The sequence below is a fragment of the Dermacentor albipictus genome, chromosome 1, assembly GCF_038994185.2.
Source record: "Dermacentor albipictus isolate Rhodes 1998 colony chromosome 1, USDA_Dalb.pri_finalv2, whole genome shotgun sequence".
Classification (NCBI taxonomy): Eukaryota; Metazoa; Arthropoda; class Arachnida; order Ixodida; family Ixodidae; genus Dermacentor; species Dermacentor albipictus.
Window position 1 is genome coordinate 73,396,672 of NC_091821.1, and position 13,855 is coordinate 73,410,526.

At 42.2% G+C, this 13,855-nt stretch overlaps 2 protein-coding genes across 7 annotated transcripts in view; one reads left to right on the forward strand and one right to left on the reverse strand.

Annotated features, from left to right (window-relative positions):
* Window positions 1-5,861, reverse strand: part of LOC135903949 (uncharacterized) — a 30,936-nt gene extending 25,075 nt beyond the window's left edge. The window contains exons 1-5 of one of the 4 annotated variants that reach the window (XM_065434451.1): window positions 5,567-5,859; window positions 5,461-5,505; window positions 5,250-5,375; window positions 4,699-4,838; window positions 2,199-2,239 (exon numbers count right to left, since the gene is read on the reverse strand). In XM_065434451.1, coding sequence (XP_065290523.1) covers window positions 2,199-2,239; window positions 4,699-4,838; window positions 5,250-5,372 — 304 coding nt within the window. In that variant the 5' untranslated portion in view covers window positions 5,373-5,375; window positions 5,461-5,505; window positions 5,567-5,859. Of the gene's footprint in view, window positions 1-2,198; window positions 2,240-4,698; window positions 4,839-5,249; window positions 5,400-5,460 lie in introns of all 4 variants that reach the window. The other 3 variants (XM_065434448.1, XM_065434450.1, XM_065434449.1) reach the window with 3 other exon arrangements.
* A 185-nt stretch (window positions 5,862-6,046) lies between these two features.
* The window catches only part of tum (Rac GTPase activating protein tumbleweed), a 63,967-nt gene continuing 56,158 nt past the window's right edge, over window positions 6,047-13,855 (forward strand). The window contains exons 1-6 of one of the 3 annotated variants that reach the window (XM_065434453.2): window positions 6,047-6,201; window positions 6,934-7,027; window positions 7,692-7,836; window positions 12,625-12,685; window positions 12,753-12,874; window positions 13,388-13,562. In XM_065434453.2, the coding sequence (XP_065290525.1) occupies window positions 6,940-7,027; window positions 7,692-7,836; window positions 12,625-12,685; window positions 12,753-12,874; window positions 13,388-13,562 (591 nt within the window). In that variant the 5' untranslated portion in view covers window positions 6,047-6,201; window positions 6,934-6,939. Of the gene's footprint in view, window positions 6,303-6,933; window positions 7,028-7,691; window positions 7,837-12,624; window positions 12,686-12,752; window positions 12,875-13,387; window positions 13,563-13,855 lie in introns of all 3 variants that reach the window. The other 2 variants (XM_065434454.2, XM_065434452.2) reach the window with 2 other exon arrangements.

The following is a 13,855-nucleotide window of genomic DNA, read 5'->3' on the forward strand; positions in this document are numbered from 1 at the left end:
AGCATTGTAGTGTGTTACTAGCATAGGATTTTCAAGAAACTAACATGTAAAAAAAAACCTGGCAGGGAGTGTGCGGCAGTGAGGAAAAAACCCGGCAGTGAAAGGGTTAACTGGTCAAGAGTGTTTTTTAGCCAGGCCAAGTTAAGTTTTCGAAAGCAAATCGGCGCTTTTACATGCGATACACGGTTCAGCATGTTGCCATGGCCATGCGTGTGCTAATATTGTAGCGTTGGCCCCCATTTACAGCACCAGTAGTCGATCGCATTTTGTATCTAACAGAGAAACCACATAACTCTGGGTACTTACTCGCAAACTCACGCACATACAACAGCATGTGCGCTGCCATGCATTGTGGGACGCATGTGCTGCTTGTTAGAGTTAACTTTCTTTACTCCGTAATATGTATAGAATAAAGCGTAAGCGTCGAATAATATACGAATTGCAATCTTAAGCAATAAGAATGCTGTACTTTATAACAGCCGACTTACGTACAGTAATATCATATGACTACATCCGGAGTACCAAGATTTCACTGCCAGGCCACGCCACTTACTGATTTTTGAGACTTTCTTTGCCAATTTAAAACTATAATTCCTGCTTATGTCACGAACAGCGTGCCGGGCGACTATAAATCGTGGTCAATTCATCATCAGCATCTCACAACCCATTCTGGCCAGTTGTCAGTCCCTTTAAAGGCACTACTCAACCTTTACTGAACTTAAGAAAAGAAACATCACTTGCTCAGTTCCCAGCACCTTGAATGAGGAAGCTCAAGTGAAAGCTGTGAAAGGCTTCCTCTGAGGTTCAAGAATAGATCCATAAATTATTTATTTCCAACAGAAGTTAGGGGTCCCCCAGGCAAAAAGCAGTTGGAAAAATTGGAAGTCATTTAATTTCCAGAACACTGTGGGCAATCAAGCCTGCTGGAGTTGGACCAAGAAAAAGTTCATACACCAACTACCGTAATACCTCACGAGCTAGCCTACCTAAAATCTAGGGTAAATCGGCTGAAAAGAGGGAGTGGGCTAACTTTTGGCGTACAATCAAAAAATACACCATCATAGCTAAAGGTTTGTGTTTATATGTCCTTGTTCAGTCTTCTTTAAAACCATAAAAACACAGTCGCAATGCCTGTTCGGTTGTCTAACTCTAGTTCCATTGCCATGCTTGCAGTCCATGCCCCATTGGTGGGCAGTCTTGCTCACATTGCTACGAATGTTCCGGTGCTATTGGGCCACCTCCATTTTCTTTTTAATCATGAAGCTCTGCAGCATCCTGAAATCTTTGCTGTTCCAGGATAAAAGACAAAGTGACCAAGCTTTGCAAGTGTGGGGATTGTTCAGCATTGTTTACTTATCTACCGTGGTACGTAGATTCTGCCAAGGCCACCAGTGCAGCAAAGTTGGATGAACCAAAGATGGCTGTCCTTCCCAGTTCGTTTTGTTCCTTATCTCCATCAGTAGCTAACCGACACCGTTTTTGCCATGATCACCATTAGTGGAGGCAGCAGTGGCACCACCCCCCTTCAAGGCAGTGGGATTACGAGGAGTAGGCTTACTTTTGGTGTTTCAAAAAAAAATATAAAAAAATCATGCCAAAAACAGGGTTGGGTTTTCTTTCGGCGGTGGGGCACCTTGGGATATCACGTAAAGTGTGCATCAATACCGATGGTGGTTATCTGGAAACACAATATTGTCTTAGATGGCAAAAATAACACTGGTTGCTTCTTAGTTATTCTGAATAAGCACAGAATTTTGGGGCTGCCCTTGCCTATGAAGAACGTGTGAATAGCAGCTTCCTTTTAATAACTGTGAGAATGACCAACACAGAGATTTCTATCATGGTATGACATATTTGTGAGACAGGCACACATCCCTAAAAGCTGCACTAAAATAGGAATACACAGCAAGGAAAAGAAAATATGTCTGCCTAGCAACAGCTACTTCCTCAGTTGTGTAAGTAGTTGCAGAAATTGCAGAAAAGCAATTTTACACAATCATAAAAACCTTGATCTGCATGACATAAAGGTACTTATGACTTCTAAATGCTGCTTTTCAGGTTACCAGAAAACCTGAAAAACAAGCAAACTTTAAAATATTCATACAAACCTATCCAAGAAATTCATCTAGCAAGCACAGCCAACTAAGGATGAAAATTAAAGAGAAATAAAAATTACCAAAAAACATGAGAGTACATACCAGTCAGAGGGACAAAAATCTCATCATTCACAGTTGAAGAGCTGAAAAACAACGTACAACGGTCACTGAACCTTCATTGGTGAGCGGAGCAAATTTACTTTATAGCATGATTTGCTGCAGAGAAAACTGTACAGCATAGCTAGTTTTTTTTGCAATAAGCTTTTCGAAGGAAAACCATTGGTGTTGGTGTCAAAAGAAAGGCTTATACAGGATGTCCAAACTATCATGCACTAAGATTTAAAATATGCAAATGCCATGTAGCTCGACAGAACCAAGGTAATGTTGTTTGTCATCGCATGGAGATACTCAGATTATTTTTTGCATTCTACTCAATTACATAATTAGCCTTAATTAATCAACTTCTCAAATATTATAATGAGATAAAAAGTGTATACGAGAAAAATGTAGAGCAGCATGAAAAACTCCCGATACAGCTTTCTGTTGCTCAATACGTGCTATATAAAAGTTTTTCAGAGCGTGAAAGAAGCCCGCAAATACACGCAACATACCTCGAGCGGCCAGTCGTGCGACAATTTTGCGTCTATTTGCGGGCTTCTTTCCCGCTCGGAAAAACACTTTTATGTAGCATGTATAAAGCAACAGAAAACTGTATCGGAAGTTTTCCATGTTACTCTACAATTTTCTCATTGACACTTTTCATCTAATTATATTACTTGAAAATTTGATTAGTCAATTATTTATGGCTAATTATGTAATTGGGTAGAATGTAAAAAATAATCTGCGTATCTCCATGCGATGGCAAACAACCTTACCTTGCTCCTGTCGAGCTACATGGCATTTGCGTATTTTTAAATTTTGCTGCATGATAGTCTGGACACCTTCTATATATTTAGCTTAACATTCACGATCATGTGGTATGCACACAATGCTCAAGCAAGCAGTGGAAGCCAGAATGCTGGGCTAGCTCTGGCAAAGCTTGCTGAGCAGCTCAAGCATGAAGGTGCGTCCACTTCGCATTGTCGCTTTTGGAGTGAAATGCACTTCTTCATGTCCCTCGTTAGGAAGGGCCTGCAGAGGTGCCAACATGCAAAGTTTTCCCAGCCAGCTGCAGCAGCGGGTTGACGTTTTCTAGGAAACGACCGTCAGTCTCCAGCTGAACAGCGCCACTAGGTCTACTGTGGAGCCTTGCTTTGAAAGGACGACAAGGCGTCATTCCGCAGCCTTTTGGCATCACAATGTCTGCTGCGGCAACTGACCGTGCAAGGACGACAATACAGTGAGTCAGCAACTCTTAATCGCCGGAATGCCGGAACGACATAGGCGAACCAGGCTTTGTTAGTGAACTCGCCATCACCGACCTGGTCTGTCGGGAGCGGGGGAGTTCCTGAGGGAATGTATTTGGTGGCACCGTCCCACGCGCCTTTCAAGACTCAAGACAATGGAGAACCACGGTGGCCACTCTGCGGGGGTCAGCACAGGGATTAAGAGGCGCCTCCTTAGGGCAAGACTTAGTTCTGCGAAGACCATCTCGCCTCGGTGGGGGCAGTGAAACCTGTGCAGAAGTGTGTGTGTAAGGCCTCCCCCTTAAAGGCGGCTCAGCTACGATGACTCGGGTCGAACGTTTTCCCTCACCGAGGGTTCTAGGGAGGACAGAGTGTATTTAAGGAGCTGTTGCGCGGCTCCTCAGGGTGCTTTCTCTTGCAGTCATGCTAGACTGATGAACTGCAACGTCCTTATGTAGATACTGTAAATAAACCCATATTCTTCATTCTTGATGAGAACAAGTCTCTCACTTCAACAACGTCCTCAGCGTGGATGAGTTGGACGACAGCATGGGCCAGCTGCCATCTAATTCATGCCCGATGCCAAACTTTACACCCTGAATCCTCTATGTGGGAGCCGCACATGTGGCGTCAATCGCAGGACAGCACAACAGCGCAAATGAGCCTCGAATGCCTGTACAACTGCGACCCCAATAATAATGCAGGATGTGCATATAATTGCTGTTGCACACAAATCAGTTCTGCCAAAATCGAAAGATAGAGGCAGTTTCATTCACTCTTGCCCTAAGTGAAAAGCATCCAAAGCTGGGTTATCTTATTTATCAACTAGATCGAGTGAGCACGTCCATTACATACAGATGCTGCATGTGTCACAATATGCACCGCACAGTCTGAATCACACTTGTATAGAGTGGTCAATCACCCCATTTGGCCGCCGTCTTTCGCAAAACACACGCACACACAGACAGACAGAGGCCGATGCTACAATGAAACCACGCATGGTCAGGCATCATGCTTGGTCCATACAAACATATGCGGAACCTAGCAGCAGCCGGCCACTTGACTACTCTACCAAATGTGACTCAGACTAGGATCAGATGTTCCTTCTCCATGCACACACTCTACTAAAATGAAGGAACAGACATGTGGTGCACGCTATTCTGTGGTTACGCCAACCGGCGCACCCTCGAAATGTCACCTAATGACACCTTTGTGCGTAAAGAAAGACAAACACGCTTCACGAGGAATAAAGTTACCTTGGTGAGTTCGTGCTGTACTTGCTGTCGGCTACAGATTGTGACACACTTCCTTGTCGCCTCTTCCTATGTGCTTTCTTCTTGCTCGACTTTCGTGGCGAATGATCCGGATTCGGTGACGCAGACGGCGAATTAGTTACCTTGAAAACAGATACGGGTAAATCAGGCGACATAGAAGAGTAAGTGGGTCATGTGCTACGAACACAGATGTCACACAGGCCACATCATTGCAGAAGAAAATGACTGTATTGCGAAAGTGCGTATACACTGTACGAGAATGCGTGCATACGAAGAGTAATTACGTGCTTCCACTAGCGAAGAAACAACTGCAAACGTGAAGCACGCATTGTAGAAGGCGATGTTCTGCACATTCTCTAGAAAGAGTATAACGAACGAGGGATGTATTAAAAACAGTTTAACCATATTGCACAACCCGAATTATTATTTAAACGATGCTGTACACAGCCCGCATTTGACAGCTCAGAGGGCCAATTTCGGCGCGCTCGCGGACTAGCCAGAAGACACAGAAAAGGCTTGGGCCACAATAGCACCTGTGTACTGCGAGACGGAAGCTGAAGGAGCCGGTGTGTTTCTTCAAAATCTTGGAAGTCGTTGATACCGCCACCAGCAACATTCGATGTCGTTTGTGGTGCCATCTCGGGAGCATCGCCCATAATCTGCATCGTACAAAATGAGAAAGGCTGCTACCGAAACTAGTCCAGCAGAGTTCTTATGGCTTCAACGATTATATTCAATACTAACCGTATTCGTAACTTGGAAGAAATAAGGCTCGATTCTCTTAGCAAACTGCGCGTTTGAAATGGTATGACGCCAATTATAAGTGATTATATCGGCATGATATGCTCACCTAAGTACTGCCGCATTAAGCGGTTGTGACAGCGCTATCTCGCTGTTTGTCATGGGCACACAGCAGACCGAGACTAAAGAATGCTCATCAACCAACACAACAGTACATCACCACAGAACACCTATACAAGACATCACCAGAACACGCTGTGGTGCTCTCGGCGTGTTATCTGCAGTGATGCAAGAGATAAGAGGCACACCTTCTCACTAAATGAGCACGCTTAACAGCTGAGCGATGGCCTCATTAAAAGGACCGCAGCGATCTTATTTTTGTTTTGGGTGCAGTACATTAGCGCTATTTTAGCATTCTGCACACAGCGACTAGGAACTACACGAAGAAAAAAAACCTGACTTCAAAACCGAAACCATAACAACAAATTATATAAACATACCTTGCTCGTCCTTACTTTATATTTTTAATATTTATATTTTTATGAACGGTATAAAAATTTGAAATTGTACCACAGATGGCTAGTTTAAGTCGTTCAAGTAACTCAAAGAGCAAACTGGGCCTGAGAGTATGTGCCCTGTATCCCGTGATTCAATGCGTAATATGAAGGCGCGAGTTAGAAGAAAATTTTCAAACGTTTAGTAACGGGCGGCACTGGCTGTCCCGCGGCACCGCCTTTGTTAACTGTAAGTTCTGCCGACGTAATCTGCGTATTCATTAAGGCGACGCTGTCAGATCACGAAGCTAACTGTGGCACACACCACTTTTACAAGTAGTTCAATATCAGGTCGGTACTAAGATTTTGTCGTGAGTCTACACGTCGGTGATGACTTGTTAACTACTTCGTATCTTCAGCTGTTTACCGCTGAATAACTTTAAAAAAAAAAATGCGTGCAGCGTTAAGCATCTGTCATGCGACAATAACTCAATAATATGACTTTCTGGACTTAGTTGCGTCATGTTGTCAACACGATTAATGATTACCTTGTGCTCTGTTTCCCTTCTCTGTATGTGAGCCCGCTACATGGCGATGCCAAAAAAATCAAATTTCTGCAAATATTGACTATCCCTGCGATGTGTTCCTCTTTTTTATTGTTGCTGTTTCTTCACTTGGTGTTCCTTGCGCCGGCACAACCAATGCCACTAGTTGCTAGTGTGTAGCTCTTCTGAGTATTTCAATGTTCTGTGTCTCGTTCGTTTGCGCTGAGCTGTGTTCAAGACCGGTAACCATAAGCTGCATTATTACTTTTTTTTTTCTATGTTGAATGCGAAAAAAGAAACATTACGAGTTTAACCTCTCCTCTTGAGTTGATTCATATGTTTCACGAAGCGCAGTAATTGAAACCATTTTGCATAATTAAATGTCCCAAATGGGCTTATGACCGTTTTAAAGTGGGCTTGTCTTTCCTCTTTTGCAGCCCACCATGGCACCGACAGTGTCGAAACTTTCATTGGTCGCCCAGTTTGACGATTTCTGCAGAAGAGTCACGGCAACCGACACCGCGACAGAAGGTGCGGCTTGTTTAGTTCTTTGTTAAAAATAAGACAATAATGTGCATGAAAGTTATCCTCGCAAGAAGTGCGCACACCAGACTTGTTTCTCACTTTACGTGGGTTAATAGTAACGTGCGCCAGTGCTTTCCTTCTATTTTGTAAGTTTTGAGTTTTCAGTCATTTTGCGATCCATAAATAGTGCAGTTTTGTTTTTCTGCATCTTGAAGTTGCAGACCGATATTTTTTGTTGCCCTGTAGCTTACGAAATAATCTCTGCCAACAATACTAATTAAATTTGCAATTTACGTGTACTTTAGCTTGGTCTTTAATATAGAAGTTGTGACTTTGTGATATTTTACTTTTGTGCAAATGTGTGTGGGCATTTATGCTTTTGTTCTAATGTGCCAATGCAATCAGTGAATTGCTCACTGTGCAGACATAGGGAAATAGGGGCTTGTTTTAGAGGAGGCCCACAATCATTGAAGCCAAGTTGAGCTTTCCTTGACTTCACTGACTGTTAGCCTCTTTTGCAGTGCATCGGGATGGCATTACACTGATCACCAGTAGCCACATAGGTCTTGCAGACCATGATTGTTTGGTCAATCGAATGATTCCTTTATGAGGATGTGGGCGAGCACTACTCACTTTAAAGACATTTTCACTTTTTTTTTTCTTCTTCCAGAACGTTTTTTGGAGTTTGTGCGAAACCAGGAAGAGTGTCGCAGACGATGGAATTCCACAGCTATTGAGAATGCCGAGCTGAAAAATGTTGTTGCATCCCAGAATGCAACCATCATGGAGCTCGAGAGAAAGCTGACCAACACAAAGTAAATCTTTCTGGGCTGGGTTATGTACTTGATTCGACAGCAGATAAGCTATACATGACCTTCCATGGCTTGACCATACATGACCATACGTGGCTTTCGTGTTGTGCTACTAAGCCCGAGGGCACGGGATTGAATCCCAGCTGTGGTGGCCACATTTCGATCGGGGTAAAATGCAAAAACGCCTGTTTACCATGCATTGGGTGCAGGTAAAGGAACCTCCGGTGATAAAAATTAATCCAGAGTCCTCTACTTCGCCGTGCCTCATAATCGTATCATGGTTTTGGCACCTAATACCACAGAATTTGTTTTGAATTAAGCTGTACATTTACTGTGTATTCTAATGTACCTGTCCATCTCTAATGTGTTAGTTACTGAATATTCTCATGCCAATCTCGCTATATATAATCTTGTTGGTGCCAGGCAGAACTGCCTGTGCTGCAACAAACTGTTAATAAACATCTGAACTGTTAATGGGATTTTGCATGCAGGACTAAAGTGCTGGCTGGTGTGCTGTGCACGTACAAGGTCATTTGCATTAACTGCACGCTTGTTCCCACTGTGGTGGTTTAATGGCTATGGGGCCCATTTACTGAGTATGACATTCTTTGTTTGATCACAGCTAATCATTCAGGGCAGACTGCAAAAAAGGCTCGTGTACCTGGATTTCAGTGTACTGACACTAGGCACGTAAAATTAATTTGCTTTCCAACATGGCAGTTGGACTGAGGTTTGATCACACCATTGGGCGTATAATTCAATTTTTTTATTTTAAGTGAGCTATTTGGCAAAACAGCAGCAGCCATAGTCAGGAAAGTTTGGGAGGGTTCTCAAAGAAAGCTTCGCTTTGAAACCGATCGGTCAATCTTCAACCCATGAAGTGCCTGCAAGCATGCGTACATTGCATTACCCGTTAGATGTTTATTCAACTCAGATTTCTAGCTTATCCTTCAATTAACCATTATGCAACTTTTACTCATTTTGCATGTCCTGCTAAAGTCAAGTGAATAGATGTTGACTATACTTGAGTAGACGCAGCAACTTGGTGCACTTGAACAAGTGCCCCCATTGCCTTTGGGTGTGGCATTATGTATCTAATGAATAATTCCCACAAAGTAATTTCATACGTACCAAAACTCTTGAGATGGAACCTTCGCTGTTGTCTTTGGTCTTGAGAGATTGATACGCATGCATTCTGAAAATGTCCAGAAAAACCAGTGCACAAAACAATCAGCAGATTGAGAACGAGGCTGCATATAGGTGCAGTTGTTTGATAACTTGGGTAGATCATGATACTGGCAGTGGCTGGTAGTGCATTGCAGTGTTTGTTCAATTGAGGTGTGCATGGTACACATTCAAATTTCGGGGCTTTTCTTTGGTACCTATGAAATGACTTTTTAAATATTTGCATGTTTTGCAAACATTTGCCTTTAGGTGTTTTTGTTTAAAGCACTAAACTTTCTAGTTACAATTGCAGCTGACTTCACAATATTGAATCTATGTACATAAATTTAGGAGGTTTTCTATCACTGCAGTTATTGGGATAAACAACAGTACAGTAAAATGAAGTTGCTACAGACACACTTTCTATTCTACTTAAAGATATATCTTTAGTAAATAAGTTGTTGTGGGGTATAGCATGGCTCAAATTTCATTTCATTTTATTTCCTTAAAGACGCCGTAGTGGGGGTATTACATAAGGTGTGGGAGTGCAACATATACAAACAAGTGTTATAATGAATTCAATTCTGTAAATAAAAAGTTGTTATATCTTGAACAAATCGTGAAGAGCAGGTGATGGCAGGGATTTGATGAGGAAGGCCATTCCAGTCTTTGGATGCTTGGTAGAAAAATGAGGCTGAAAATGTATTTGTGCGTGAATGTGGTTGTGCTGCCTGCTGGGGATGGCCAATGCGTCGTGACCGGCGCATTGGGGGAACAATGTATGGTGGTCGATTGAGCGTCAAATAGTAGAACCTGTGGAAGAGGGAAAGGGTGGCAATGCGGCGATGAAGGGATAGAAGCGATAAGGAAGATTCTTTTTTTAAAGATGATATGCTGACGTTGTAAGAGTATGTGGAATGAATATACCTGGTGGAGCGATTTTGAACTGCCTCGAGGGCATTGGCGAGATATGCTTGATGCGGATCCCAGATGGCAGATGCGTATTCGAGTTTCGTTCTTACCAATGATCTATAGGCTAACAGTTTTACATGCAATGGAGTGAGGTGCAGGTGACGTCTTAGAAATCCCAATGTCTTGTTAGCCGATGAAATAACATTAGTAACATGCGCATTCCAGGTTAGATCATTAGTCAAGGTGATACCTAGGTATTTGTAGGATTCTACCGATTCCACGGTGACATCACCAATCCGATAAGAAAAGCGAAAAGGGTGATGACGGCGGGTAAACGAGACAAGTTTTCATTTATTAGAGTTGAGTGTCATCAGCCAAACATCACACCATTCTTGTACCCGGTTAAGGTCGGATTGAAGAGTTATTTGGTCAGTGATGGTATTGACTGTGCGGTAAATAACGCAGTCATCGGCAAAAAACATACGGATATGGCAGGACACATGCAAGGGTAAGTCGTTAATGTAAATTAAGAAAAGGGGGCCAAGGACAGACACCAGTGGTATGCCTGATGTGACGAGTGTAATGTTTGAAGCGTGGTTATTAAATGAGACATACTGTGAGCGGTTAGTTAAAAATTGCTCAAGCCATTTTAGGATATCAGGATGCAAATGCAAACGAGAAAGTTTTAGTAATAGGCGTTGATGAGCGATTTTGTCAAACACTTTCACGTAATCCAAAAATATAGCGTCTGTTTGCATGTTACAGTCAAGATTAGCATGAACATCATGAAGAAATAGTGCAAGCTGGGTCTTGCAAGAACGGCCCCTGCGGAACCCGTGCTGTGAAGGATGAAAGTTGTTAGCATCAAGAAAGTTCATAATATGAGAGTAGATTATATGCTCCATGATTTTGCAGGGAACACTTGTCAATGAGATGGGGCGGTAATTTAGGGAAGAATTTTTGTTGCCCGATTTGTAGACTGGAGTAACTTTCCCCATCTTCCACTCATCTGGCATGGTGCCTGTGGAAAGAGACTGTGAAAATAATAAATATAGAAACTCTGCAGAAATGTGTTTCGGGTTTTTTTTAATAGTTTAGAGTTAATGTCATCGATGCCAGATGATGAAGACAACTTAATATTTTCTATCACAGATAAAAGCCCACGTACTGTGAATGTGATGGCTGACATGTTGCATTGTATATTTGTGGTTGGCGGGGTTGGAAGTGTGTCCATTTCATTAGTAAAGACTGAAGAAAACGCGTTGTTGAACATATTACCGCAGGTTAAATCTGTCACCGATTCACCCAGCTCGTTAGTAAGATTATTGATACGTGCTTCTTTGGGGTTTATCACCTGCCAGAATTTTCTTGTATTAGTAAGTAAAATGTTTGGCAGGTCATAGTGAAAAAAGGTTTGCTTGGCATCACGAATTCTGATTAAGTACGCAGCTTTGGCAGCGTAATATTTCTCCCACGCAACTGAGCTTGCCTTAAAGGGACACTAAAGTGAAAAGTGATTTCTTCTGCATCAGTAAATCACCATTCTACAACACCAAAAACACCACTCTTACAACGATAAGACGTTTGGTAGGCCAGAAAAAGCGCAAGAAAGAAATACGAGTGGCGACGCCTACTCGAGTTCCCGCACCTGTGGGCTGTGACGTCTTGGATTTTGATGGCATTTTCTAGGACCTACTAAATATATAGAACGGTACAGATTGACTACATTGTGTTCTAAAGGAACCAAAGATTAAACATGCCAAGTTTCGGGAACCTTTATTCAGCCAACGCGGCCCAAATGTGAAAACAAACTTTGGAATCCATGACGTCACGCTGACGTACCAGCGCTGGCGTTTCGGCGCGAAATTCAAATACTGATACTTGGACCTTCATTTTCTCATCTAATATACAAACTATTTTCTTGAAATGACTGCCTACAGGTTTCTCAAACAATGCTTTATTAGTCTAAACTGATTTATTGTTTCCCTTTAGTGTCCCTTTAACTTTAGCTTGGCGATAAAGGCGCTTTTTATTTTCTAGTCGTTTTATGGATCTCGTAAACCATGGTTTTTGTCGATTGGATCGAATGGTTATCCTTGGAATAAATTGGTTCTTTAGTTCACATACTTTGTTTTTAAACAACAGCCAGTTATCATGAATCGAATGGTTATTAAATTCATCGGCGAAGGTAGAAAAGAATGCGTTTAATTCAGTATTTATAGCCTGATAGTTACCTTTGTCATATAAACAAATTGTCTTCTCGTGCATGTTGCGTAGTGGGGGTGCGAAAGGGAAGGCAGCATGAATAACTTTGTGATCACTAATCTCGTGAAGATATGTAAGGGATGTTAAGCTTTCGGGATGACTGGTTAGTATAAGATCTAAAATATTGGCAGATGTCCCCGACACATGGGTTGGCTCCAGTACGAGCTGTGTTAAATTGTAATTTAAACACAATTCTATAAAGTCGCTCGCTTCAGTTTGATTTGTTAGTAAAGCAATCCCATTGTGCCAGTTAATGTCAGGAAAATTGAAGTCTCCAAAAAGGGGAATAATAGCATTGGGATGCTATGAAGTAATTTCATTTAATATGTTGTTTTAGATATTAGAAAAGTCCGGTTGATCGTGAGGGGGTCGATAACAAACACCTGCAACCAACTGTCTGCAACGAAATTACGTAATGTAGTCTTCTTACAGTCCTTGTTTTTTCCATAGACAAGTTTTGCAGAAAGAGCTTCGTCGCAGAGAAAAATGTGAAGAAGAGCGAGACGCAAAAGTAAGGCATAAAATTAAAATGTTTCATTTTGTGGGTTTGTACTGAAACAATTTTGTCACTTTTTCAGCAACGGCAGCTTGAGCTTATCAGGGAGTTTATCATGAATGATACTGAGCTCCGCGACGAAACCATTGAGAAACTTCCGTTCCTCAGAGCTCCCACTGAAGACAAACAGGATTACACAGACAGGTCAGCGGCAATTATTTGTTACTTACTATATATGATCACTTTTTATTTGCCCTCCTGGGTAGGCAGAGGAGGGGATAATTTTTTTCCCCTTTTAATACATTTTGTTGAAGTTCCCCATGGAGTTTTGCATTGTTGTACATAATGTGCCTTGTTTACTTTATAGTGCAATGGGGACATGTATGACATGTAATCCTCTTAAAACTGTGGCAGTTTTGGGGCAGTTGCAATATTATCAGGGCATGCATATTTTTAGCATGCATGAAAGGACCATGGGTAATCATGATTAACCCAGAGCATCCAATCGGGCGGTCTCTCATACCTTAAGTGTGCTTTGGGACGAAACCATAAGGGCCTGTTGTAGCAGGTTTAGCTCGGGAAAAAAATAAAGCTTTGCAAAATAAAACCGCCACTTAATAAATTTGATTACAACTGCATGCATACATCTCAAAACAAATAGGATGTTCCTTTTTTTACACAGACAAGTTGACTCTGCCTTGTCTTTGGTATATTTAGGCTGGGCACCATCGACGAGTCCGTAGGCTCCGCGCTTTCGCCTTCTGGTGATGACTTGGATGTCAGTGACGAAAGTGGGCATCGTAGGAGCTCCCGCTTGGGGGGAAGAGGAAAGCGTCGATCCAGTGCAGAGCGCATTTTGGAAGGTGGATCTCCAGTCAAGAAGAAGTCCAAGGTTGGCCATTTCAAGACATTTCTTCTGGTTCCTTTTCCTTTTACTAGATATTTAAATACCATTTTGCAAACACGCTGTTTGAAAGGATTAAGATACGTAATGATTTTCTGCATCTTCTTGCTCTGTGTTAGCTCAAAGGTATGCAAATGGGAGTATGTTTTCTGGAAGCAAAGTGACGGAAGCAGACAAGCAAATGTTATAGAAGAGAGACAGCAGCAGCTTTTTCAGTGTCACATAGGATGTCATGTCAAGTGACGGTCCAAATTGGTGGCTATAAATAAGTTGCGATTGCC